This window comes from Mya arenaria, chromosome 12 (genome assembly GCF_026914265.1).
Source record: "Mya arenaria isolate MELC-2E11 chromosome 12, ASM2691426v1".
Classification (NCBI taxonomy): Eukaryota; Metazoa; Mollusca; class Bivalvia; order Myida; family Myidae; genus Mya; species Mya arenaria.
This window is the reverse complement of record NC_069133.1, coordinates 56,265,290-56,277,427: the sequence shown is the minus strand read 5'-3', so window position 1 is coordinate 56,277,427 and position 12,138 is coordinate 56,265,290. Positions and strand designations below refer to the sequence as shown.

General features: G+C 37.9%; 1 protein-coding gene across 1 annotated transcript in view; it reads right to left on the bottom strand.

Moving 5' to 3' along the window:
- Positions 1-398: 398 nt before the first annotated feature.
- The window catches only part of LOC128212537 (protein SFI1 homolog), a 45,905-nt gene continuing 34,165 nt past the window's right edge, over positions 399-12,138 (bottom strand). The window contains exons 20-30 of the mRNA XM_052918023.1: positions 11,774-11,876; positions 11,406-11,502; positions 10,547-10,707; positions 10,089-10,238; positions 8,389-8,565; positions 7,276-7,512; positions 6,709-6,830; positions 6,283-6,378; positions 4,721-5,596; positions 4,337-4,448; positions 399-4,004 (exon numbers count right to left, since the gene is read on the bottom strand). Of these exons, the coding sequence (XP_052773983.1) occupies positions 3,894-4,004; positions 4,337-4,448; positions 4,721-5,596; positions 6,283-6,378; positions 6,709-6,830; positions 7,276-7,512; positions 8,389-8,565; positions 10,089-10,238; positions 10,547-10,707; positions 11,406-11,502; positions 11,774-11,876 (2,242 nt within the window). The 3' untranslated portion in view covers positions 399-3,893. The remainder of the gene's footprint in view (positions 4,005-4,336; positions 4,449-4,720; positions 5,597-6,282; positions 6,379-6,708; positions 6,831-7,275; positions 7,513-8,388; positions 8,566-10,088; positions 10,239-10,546; positions 10,708-11,405; positions 11,503-11,773; positions 11,877-12,138) is intronic.

Below are 12,138 nucleotides of genomic sequence, written 5' to 3'. Positions count from 1 at the left end.
CATATGTCAATTCTAACAATATAACGTCCATGATTTAGAACATTAGTTTCTAAATACATGTTTATACTTATTCACTTCCTTCTTTGCCTAACTTGGTAACAATGTCTATTTGCATTATATCTCGACTGAGCCAGGTTGCACGAATAACTCTGTAGTTATGACCCTTGATTTTAATTAAAGTTTACCAGATAAGGTTGGTCTTCTCTCTTACTTCAACCTTTCTTGTCCAGTCTTCAACACATGGGTGGCAATCACCATGGGGATGGCGCACACGATCGGCGGCATGTTAACAAATACTTGTTTAAAACCCGAAGTCGTTGGTTCTACATTACCATGTAGCAAGTACGTCAACACGCCACGCTAACGGACATGGTCACGAGCAAACAAAACAATGTGTGTATGTCAAATGTTCTAATATATAATGAGTCATAATAAATTAACATAGCAATTGACTAAACAAACTTAACTGATTAACACTACCAGTATGTGCATGAAGAAACTGAACAGGGCCCATGTCTTCCAATCCTAGGAGAGATCCAATCCCAGGAGAGATCCAACCCTAGCAATCATAGGAGAGATCCAATCCCAGTAGAGATCCAATCCCGGGAGAGATCAAACCCTAGCAATCCTAGGAGAGATCCAATCCAAGGAGAGATCCAACCCTAGCAATCCTAGGAGAGATCCAATCCCAGGAGAGATCCAACCCTAGCAATCCTAGGAGAGATCCAATCCTAGGAGAGATCCAACCCTAGCAATCCTAGGAGAGATCCATTCCCAGGAGAGATCCAATCCCAGGAGAGATCAAACCCTAGCAATTCTAGGAGAGATCCATTCCCAGGAGAGATCCAATCCTAGGAGAGATCAAACCCTAGCAATCCTAGGAGAGATCCAATCCCAGTAGAGATCCAATCCCAGTGAGATCAAACCCTAGCAATCCTAGGAGAGATCCATTCCCAGGAGAGATCCAACCCTAGCAATCCTAGGAGATCCATTCCCAGGAGAGATCCAACCCTAGCAATCATAGGAGAGATCCAATCCCAGTAGAGATCCAATCCCAGTAGAGATCCAATCCCAGGAGAGATCCAATCCTATCAATCCTAGGAGAGATCCATTCCCAGGAGAGATCCAATCCTAGCAATCCTAGGAGAGATCCATCCCTAGCAATCATAGGAGAGATCCAATCCCAGTAGAGATCCAATCCCAGTAGAGATCCAATCCCAGTAGAGATCCAATCCCAGGAGAGATCCAATCCTAGGAGAGATCCATTCCCAGGAGAGATCCAATCCTAGCAATCCTAGGAGAGATCCAATCCTAGCAATCCTAGGAGAGATCCATTCCCAGGAGAGATCCAACCCTAGCAATCCTAGGAGAGATCAAATTCTAGGAGAGGTCCAATCCTAGGAGAGATCCAATCCTAGGGTAGATCCAATCCTAGGAGAGAACCAATTCTAAGAGAGATCCAATCCTGGGAGATGTGGTCAACAGAAGCAGGGAGCACCTTTCTCACAAATAAGTATGCCATTACAATCATACGAGTAGAATGATATGATGGTGCTTTGTTGAAAACTCCTAATCAAGCTATCTTATGAAAGAGCCTACAATAAAATATCGTACTATCATCAATATCAATTGAATAACAAGACAGTTGCAGAAACAGATTGTTACAACCAAAAGTAAAAGATTTGAGACATTGAATCAGTCATACGATACAATTATTAATAAGACAGAGTTGATAAGTTGAGATAAAATAATCTTTATTTCAGTTCGGTTACGATTAACATAATAACACAAGCTAATAACTATTTTCCAACATAGGATGAACTGAATGAAATAATTTCCTGTGTGTCATGTTTTTTAAATATTATATAATAGCACAAGAAGCCAGATTTGAGAGTTATTTTTAATGCACTGTTAGTGTCAAAATGAACAGAAGTGAGGCGGGGATGATAATAAGACCATAAACCCCAGTCCTGAAAGTTTAGTGTGCATATGAGAGATTCGGGTCAACAGCGGCCAAAACCCTGTTGAAATGGTTTACAAAGTCATGTATATCCATTTTAATGTACTTTCTTCTATTGTTAGTACAAATGTCGGACGAGACAAAAAACAAACTTGTCCGCTGATAGTGGGTAATGGAATGCTGGTTATCCGGATATCAGGATTACTCCTAACAGGGTAATGGAAAGCTGGTTATCCGGATATCAGGATTACTCCTAACAGGGTAATGGAAAGCTGGTTATCCGGATTTCAGGATTACTCCTAACAGGGTAATGGAAAGCTGGTTATCCGGATATCAGGATTACTCCTAACAGGGTAATGGAAAGCTGGTTATCCAGATTTCAGGATTACTCCTAACAGGGTAATGGAAAGCTGGTTATCCAGATTTCAGGATTACTCCTAACAGGGTAATGGAAAGCTGGTTATCCGGATATCAGGATTACTCCTAACAGGGTAATGGAAAGCTGGTTATCCAGATTTCAGGATTACTCCTAACAGGGTAATGGAATGCTGGTTATCCGGATATCAGGATTACTCCTAACAGGGTAATGGAAAGCTGGTTATCCGGATATCAGGATTACTCCTAACAGGGTAATGGAAAGCTGGTTATCCAGATTTCAGGATTACTCCTAACAGGATAATGGAATGCTGGTTATCTGGATATCAGGATTACTCTGAACAGGGTAATGGAAAGCTGGTTATCCGGATATCAGGATTACTCCAAACAGGGTAATGGAAAGCTGGTTATCCGGATATCAGGATTACTCCTAACAGGGTAATGGAAAGCTGGTTATCCGGATATCAGGATTACTCCTAACAGGGTAATGGAAAGCTGGTGATCCGGATATCAGGATTACTCCTAACAGGGTAATGGAAAGCTGGTTATCCGGATTTCAGGATTACTCCTAACAGGGTAATGGAAAGCTGGTTATCCGGATATCAGGATTACTCCTAACAGGGTAATGGAATGCTGGTTATCCGGATATCAGGATTACTCCTAACAGGGTAATGGAAAGCTGGTTATCCGGAATTCAGGATTACTCCTAACAGGGTAATGGAAAGCTGGTTATCCGGAATTCAGGATTACTCCTAACAGGATAATGGAATGCTGGTTATCCGGATATCAGGATTACTCCGAACAGTTATGGTTCCTGGTGATGCTGGATGACGTCATTATATGACAAAACATAACATATCTATTAGAACTAATTATTTATAGGTTACCATAAGCACACACAGTTATTTATAAATTATTACATATAAAGTTCTGTTCTGTTCTATTGAAAGTAACATGGCATCGTTTTGTACACTGGTAATATAGCAACTTAGCACTAAAATAACGATACAACAATTCAAATTTTTTTTTTAACATATATAAGTATTTATAGTACCGTAGAAATATGGGAAGAACCTGAAATGATTTGGTGTACTTAAGATGTATTTTGAAAAACCATTGTGACAGAAAAGCTAGTTTTACCCAAATACAGGATGAAACAAGAATATATATCTTGAACTATTCACAAGCATTCGAAAACAGTAAAAGACTAAACAAAAAACATATATATCCTTAAATACTTTATAAATGCATATAAGTTCCCGTATTTTGGTTTTGATGATACAAAAAATATACCATGAAGGACATAATGAGGTTCAAAATGGAATTAACCAATAAAAATAGTCCACATTTAACTTAGTCTTAAGGAGTTGAGTCTCAAGTCATTTAATTTAAGCTACTACATTTCTGCAAGTGTCATGCTGCCATTGTTGTTTTCCTTTGGTATAAAAGACTATAACACGCCGATAATTCCCGGTACTGACTCTTCTTGGCTGTAAGAGACTTAATCTGGTCCACCAGTCAGTCACAAGCTGGCCTCTTGTTCTCCATAGAATGTTCATCAAGACCCACTTAGTTGAGCAGTAAGGGATTTAACCTGCTCCACGAGTCTGCCACAAACCGGCCTCTCGGTGTCTATGGTCTGTTTCAAGGTCCGCACATCTACACCAAGCTGTCAACAGAGATAGTGGATGAATTATTTTCCTAGACGTCTATCCACTATTGATGGTAAATAATTAACGTTCTCCTCAACCCTACCTCTCATACATTGCGCAGGCGTGTCACATACAGGTGCCACCACTTGATGTTGTGAATCTGTCAATCACAGGGCATAACCTAACAAACGTTTGAGCCAGAGTTGTTGAACAATGTGCAAACTGTCATAGTAAATATGAATTCCAAGTTTCAATTTTATATCTTTTACATTTTTCAAGTCATGGTCAACAAGTTTCTAAAATCCTACAGCAACAAATACGATACCAATGGTATCTTCAAAAACTTTACCTCTGTCACTTCCTGTCTAGCATTGATGACATCATCATCCTCTGACCCCTGACCCCTCTCTTCCACTTCTCTTAACCAATCAGAAAGCTGTTTCAGTTGCTTCTGCATTGTCCTGGTTTGAAAAAAACCCAGGACATAAGATGACTGTTACTATAACAATGTAATTTATGTTGAAATTGGACTGGAAATTTCCTTTAAGTGTTCAAACTAAAAGAGTTTTGCCATCCCTTTACAGTATTCATTGCTTTACATAATCAACTGTGGTGTGTTGATACTGTTGATTTGTTTACATATTTCTTGCAGCAACAACACTTTCTATAGGTTTAATATATCAATATAGACTCACATTAGATAAACTACAATAACAGTTGACAATATTTTTACCTGAGTTTCTTTTTCTTTTGCTCAAAGGACTTCAACCTATTTCTTATAACGACAATTTCCTTCTGAAGACTCTTAGTTGAAACTTTCTCTGCAGAGCATGCTTCAAATCCAAGGGAGGCAATCTGCTCTCTAGGAGTAAAACTTCCACTAGCAGATCTTGGAGTTATCTGTTCTTGGAAATCATTTACCCTAAATGATCTAGTCTCTGAGAGTGGATGATTATGATCAGTATTATCACAGAGGATTCTAGGAGTAGTCACTGTTGACAGACACTCACTTGGTGCATAGGAAAAGTTTGAAACCACACTTCTTGGAGTTGCTATACTGGCCACACTATGAGCACCTTTTGTTGTATGAGCTGTAGGCTTTGCAAAAAAGTCAGCTGGAGTCATCAAGGTTGGCTTATCAGCCTTTGTCACTTGTGGAACAACACTAGACCAGCCTTCCTGTGATCTACTGTGAGCTTGTAAATGTGATGGACCAATCATATCAGTTATCACAGACAGTTGCTGCCCTTTAGCAGGCAAGTGTCCACCTTGTATATTTTCTGACAGAAACCTGTCCCCATCACATAAATCATCCTTGCCATAACCTTGAGACATAGTTCCTTGATAGTTCTCAAAAGGCCTCTGAAGTTTATTCCAAGTCTCTGACACAGATGAAATATCAGACCTTTGTGTAACTGGAACATAAGTTTGTTGAGACAGGGAAGTAACTCTATCAGAATGGGCAGATAATTGTCTGCCAGATTCAGCCTCAGAGTGTTGGGATGTAAGCAGAGAGAGATTTAGTTTCTCTATTTCTGGTGCGTTCTGAGCAGGGTCTGTTTCCATGGCAGCACATGAGGTCTGATTATTCGCGTCTGTTGGCATTTGACTGAAATATTGATATTGGTTTTATTGACAGTGCATTGGAATATTCATCATTATGCCAATTTAACAGTGGAATGTTATCCCTTTTTATACTTATTTTTTTACAGTAAAACCCAATTTTCTTTATACTATGTTATATTATCTCCCCACTAAACCAGAGGAAGTTGTGGTTACTGGCATAGGAAATTGTGGTTACTGGCATAGGAAATTGTGGTTACTGGCATAGGAAATTGTGGTTACTGGCATAGGAAATTGTGGTTACTGGCATAGGAAATTGTGGTTACTGGCATAGGAAATTGTGGTTACTGGCATAGGAAATTGTGGTTACTGGCATAGGAAATTGTGGCTACTGGCATAGGAAATTGTGGTTACTGGCATAGGAAGTTGTGGTTACTGGCATAGGAAATTGTGGTTACTGGCATAGGAAATTGTGGTTACTGGCATAGGAAATTGTGGTACTGGCATAGGAAGTTGTGGTTACTGGCATAGGAAATTGTGGGTTCAGTCTCCAGTACATCATGCTTCAAATGTTAGAAATGGTACAGGTAGCTCTCCTGCCTGGTGGTAGGCATTTTAAGATTAGTACTTGTAGATACGTTGTTTGGTCAGGAAACATGCAGTTCTGCGAGCTAATGCTGCCTTCCTTAGATAAGTAATCTTTATATCTTATTTTTATACCTCGTTACTCACCTTTTGTTGTCATGTACAAACAGTCCTGCCCGCTTGAGAGAGGCCACCATAAAGTCAGGCTGTCGAGGTCTGCTCCTAAGCTGACCACGGCCTTGGCTGCAAATATAGAATTTATTGTTAAAATTTCCCATGCTGATCAACATTCCTATGAAGTTTCAGGAGTGTAGGTACATTACTTTTGGAGCTGATTGAGACATCAAACTTTTGGTGATGTGGTGAGATGTGACAGAAGCAACACCTCTATTAGACCCTATTATACCCTAGATATGTCTTTCAACTCCTATATCGCCATAGCTATTTAATGATGTATTTTTTTTAAGGTTAGATGTATGTTGTAATTATTAACAATATGTTTAAACTATATTAAAAAAAAACAAGGGTTACACTCGTAGGATAAAGTTGCTGGTATATCTCTGAGAACTGTACCTAACAGTTTTAACCCTCCTTGGAGATACGGCCATTTTGGGTGGGTCTGCCACTCTGACAGCTAACTGTGGATCGTCCCTTGAGGCCGGGGCAGGGACACCAGCCCTCACATCAGAGGTCAACTGCAATCATGTTTTATACAAGGAATTTGACTGTAATCTTTAAAGTAGTAAGTATTTTTTGTTTGGTGTAATTGATTTATTGTTTGTTACCGTAAATGTCTGCAATAATAGTAGTGTTTAGAATCATTTCTATATACATGTTACCTATAGCCTCGAAATAGTGTTGCAAACACTATGTCTTAATCTTTACATATATATCATGTTATTTCTATGAGAGTAAATTATATGACAAAAACATACTTAGAGTTCCTTAAAAATAGGATAAGGTAAACGATATCTTTATTATACCTAATGAATTTTTTTTACCAAGCATTTTCATCCGCTCCTTTAAATCACATTTCGCTTTCGAATCTCTTTAATTAGAACAATATTTTTTAACTTTGAAGACTTTGCGGATCACTGTATCGATATAAAACACTTTTTTGTTTCCACCTGAATATCTTACCAGCTGGCCATAATCCCTCGGTGTGTTGAAAAGTGATGCAGGAAATCTAGGTGTTGTTGAGGTGGACTGGTTATTTCCCTTTCCTGAGAAAATGGTCTCCTTGTGTTTGGAAGCTGGAAGAGTGACATCCCTGGACTGACCTGGTTTCTTATTTCCTCTGGACTGCCACTTTTTTGATGCCCATGTTTTCCAATGCAGACCACATCTAAGAGCAACTTGATAGGTCTCATAAGCGCTCTGAAAAAATAAATAAAACAGGTCTACATGAATGAGTGAAACTTTTCCAAACAACAAGCTTGGCAAGTTATATTACCGTAAGTAAATATGTAAGTAATATTAATGCAATATTATAAACAGTAAAATTGCGCTGGTTCAAACAGGATGTCATACGAGAACTGGCAGATACAAGGACCTTAAATCTTCCCAGATTGTAAATATTGCAATGACAGATTAATTGAAGTTTCATAAGGTGTGAAAAACCAATTATCACCGTTTTGACCGCTATTACTTGAGTGCATTTGAGAAGATCGGATGCTTCTGAGATTGTCAGAAGGTTCTTCAAATTCAAGGCCGATGCTGACCTTGAACTCCAGACACACTGTACGCTGTCACTCCATATTATGATTCAACAATTTTGCAAGACAGACAAGATGGGCCAATTGTCAATTCTTGAGTTTGTGAAACTTAAATCTGATTATTGCCATAACATGCACAGTCATATTCCAATGCTACATGTTTAAAAAATGTGCTTTTTTGTAAAAATAAACTTTCCTATTAATTCATTTATTTGTTTAACTTATACATTTTCACATTTGGTATATGACAGCCTTTGAACACATGAGCAATTTCCACAACACAATACATAATTGGTGCCAATGTAAACAATCTGTATGATGACTTCAAACTTTGAAAATACATTTTAAGACATTTAATAACAGAAAAAATGGAAACTTGGGTCATTTGAAACATCAGATCACTCCAGGTTTTAGCGATAGCAGTTTTACCAAAAATGATCTTTTAATTGCCTTTTCTGACTACAGAATGGTTCAGATCCGCTGGACAAACTGATAGGCTGAAGACCACACAATGTGAGAGGCAATTGATCATCATTACCTTTGCTTGTTGCTGAACAGCAAACGTCTTTCTCATGTTAGCCATGTCATCAGCGACACGCAGCCACTGTGACAGGCCGTTCCGGACTAGACGAGATCGACGCCTCTCCATGGCACAGGCTATACGATGTTTCTTCTCCTGGCGCTCGAGAATGTAGGTGTACCAACCTATCAGCACCTGCAGAAAATAATGATAAAACTTGAGACAGCTCCAGAAGTGTAACAGTAGAAAACCCCAACAACAATGAAAACATTAAAAAAAATATAATGATGTGAACGTAATGGTGTGATATTGTTTTTTTTTAAATTATCCAAATGAGTTTACTTTAAGGGCTATTCCATTTAAACATAAAACACCAAGGGGGGGGGGGGGGGGGGGCTTTTAAAAAATAATATACTACCCCCCTAGAGAAGCAAATTTACCCTTTTGGGGTCCAAATTAGAGAAAAGAGACAACCACCTGTATTTAAATAATTGCCTTCCCCCCCGTGGGTTATATGTTTTACTGGAATATCCCTAAGCAGTTTTATTTCAATACTGTTGAATAGTATTTTTATCATGCAAGCTCTTGTGTAACCAGGTCTAAGTTTTAATATTGTGGTTATCTCCCTTTGACCATTCATGATTATTGAAAGTATAATAACCTATGTGACCTTTTGTGGTCATCCGGTGTGACCAGTTCTTTGCTTAGTTTTGGAGGGAATTTGAGGTCATTGTTCACCTGACTTCTGTGGTAGCCACTACTGGTAGGCACAGCTGATGTATTTTATATGATGTAACTTTCAAGACATTTCAAGAGGTTAGTCATGGTATTATTTCTAATTCTTTATGATTGCAGTTGAATTGTTGTTTGTATTTAAATTGTAGTTATTGCATTGTTTTACAATTCAACATGGCGGCATATAAATGTATATTGTGTATTCTTGGCATGAAGATACCACATTCTTCTGTGCACTTATCACATTCTTATTTTTACAACCAGACAGACTAACACGGGCACAGTTTGGATGATACAGAACGGAGAGTGAGTTGTAGTAATAGACTACCCGATCCACAATCGGTATGTAAAATGTATTGTTGCTGTGTTAGTTTTGTGCTTTATGTGTTTTATAGTTTTCTATGTATTTTAGCAATGATCACGGCCACTAGATTATCTCAGCTAAACTATTCAATTGAGTTGAATAGTTGTTATGACTTATATTTTATTTAGAAGTCATTAATTTATTTCTATTGATAATATATATGAATAACTATGTATTAATTCTTTATATTATGCTTATGATTGTTATTTCTGTATTTTCAGAGTACGTCGTATTATACTACTCGTATTGGATATTATGCTACATTAAAAGTTGAAGTGTGAGCAGCTTTGAGTTTCCTTGGAACACCACGCTAGGATATATAATGAACCTTTAACTGACAAGCTAGTCCGGAAATACTTGTTTGGTTGATGTTCTGGTCCAAGCTTCTATAAAATACTTATGTATAAACTCATTTACTTTCTCACCTCATTTTCCCACTTTACAGCCCACCAATATTTCAACATTTTAAATGTGTTAACTCTGTTAAAATCATATTCTCTTATAAATTATAAAATATGTAGAGTTTGGTTCCACAATGCAAGGCCACTCTTAGAAGCCTCATCCACTGCACTGGAATGGACTGAACCATGTCACTTCTCTGTTTATACACTAGTATTACCTTTCTGTTGAGCATGAGTGACCAGTGCCACAATGCAAGGCCACTCTTAGAAGCCTCATCTACAGCTCTGGAATGTGCTGAGCGCCAGGTGGAAAATGCCCAGGTCGTCAACCGAACACCATTGAACCAGTCACTCTGTTTACGCAGCAACTGTCATGGAAGTAAAAAATTGTTAGCCTAACTCAAGGGTACAAATGATTATCTGCATGCTCAATGTCTTGTATGTTTCGTCAGTAATTATACAAAGTGTATTGCTCAGAGATTTCATGTAATATTCCCTTAAAGAAACTTCTATTGATATGCGCATTAAACTTCCACTTAACAACTTCTGGAATATTAAGAGGCAACTTTTTTTATCAACTAAATGCTTTAATATTCTACAATATGCTCTCCAAAATAACCTAAAACAAACATTAATTACTTATTATTTTTATTCAGTCAGGGGACAGACAACCTACCTTTTTGCGGACAGACTCCTTTGTGAAGAGTATCCACTGCTGCATGACCTTCACCTTGACCTGGTTACCATGGTGACTGACAGCTCGTCCAATCTTCATTCTCATGTCCACATGTTCAGAATGGTGCTCTCTCCAGCTATCAAAGTACAGTTGAAGGACTTCTGGAAAACAGTTCAAGAAATCATACAAATATCATAGAATAAAATCTGAGACATGGTTACATCCTCTTACAATGACCTTCGATTTCTGTTATGCTTTTATTTGAAATGCAATGGTATTTTCCCTGCTCTTATAGATGGGCTCTGTATTGCTTTATTACTTGAATAAAACTAACATTTATTATGCCTTGTTAAACACTATTGAAAGTACAAAGCAATGTTGTTTATCATGAAAATTTTCCAATTTCACACCAATCATAATGACTGTTTTTCAAGTGTTAGTATTAAAGAAAAAGATAATATTCACAGAACTATCATAGAAAGCAATATTTTCACAAATGGGGCAGCCTCTATATATATTATGTTGAACAGTAAAAAGAGCTCTTTTCAATATGATGCAATATACTGTAGTTGTCTCAAATTCAGGTTCTTAGGTTCAGCGTATAGCATGTATGAACCTATGCTCTGGACAAATAAATACACAGTATATTATAAGTCCAGTTTTCATGTTTACAGAAAAGAAGACATCTGCATAAAATCCCAATGAGGTTCCTCAGTCAGTAGCAGCCTTCCATTGAGCAAGATTATTCGATTAATGGCCCTCCACAATAGGGTTACAATGGTCAGTTATATCACTTAATTAGACGAGTACTTGGGAAGATAACCCACTAATGGCCATCATCAAATAAGTGCGCACTAACTTGTATCCAGATGTTCCCGGGCTGATGCGACCCACTGCCTGGTTTCAGACTTCTTGTAGGCGTGGATGGCTGAATAGCGGTGCCAGGCTGTGAACACCTACAGAACATAAACAGCAGTTAATAACAACACTTGCCTTTATTTGTAATTGAAGATGAGATTTAACATTCTTAAGTGTGTTTTATAACTGATTTAACTTTACATCATTTTTCTCTCCTCAATGAAACACTTTCAGAAACTCTTAATTAATAAGATGCATAGATGGAATGATTCGAACATAGTGATCAAAATAGCTACTTTTTGCTGTTTCCTAACTTTATACTTGAATAATCTAAAATAATTTCAATAAATTGTGAGACCATGACCGTACCTTGGCCAGAACATGTAGAGTGTGGTGTCTTTCAGCCTGTCCTTCGGTGCCCCGCTCATACTTCTGTAACGTAACATTGTCCTGCCAGGTGTGGAAAGAATCTCTGTAAACAGACAGAATGATCAACATTCAATTTAACTCCAAATTCACATAATAACACATTCTCTGATTGACTTAAGCATGGACATCTGTTAAAAAGAAATAATAGCACATTTGTGAATTTCACTCAAGTCCATTTCCTGGTGAAAACAAGTATTTGTATTTTTTTCTGAGATGACATGAGTGTGTGGCCCTGACGAGGCTCAAACTGATCACTTCTAGGGTCAGATGTAAGCAAAACTGCCAACTGTGTCATGATATTTTTG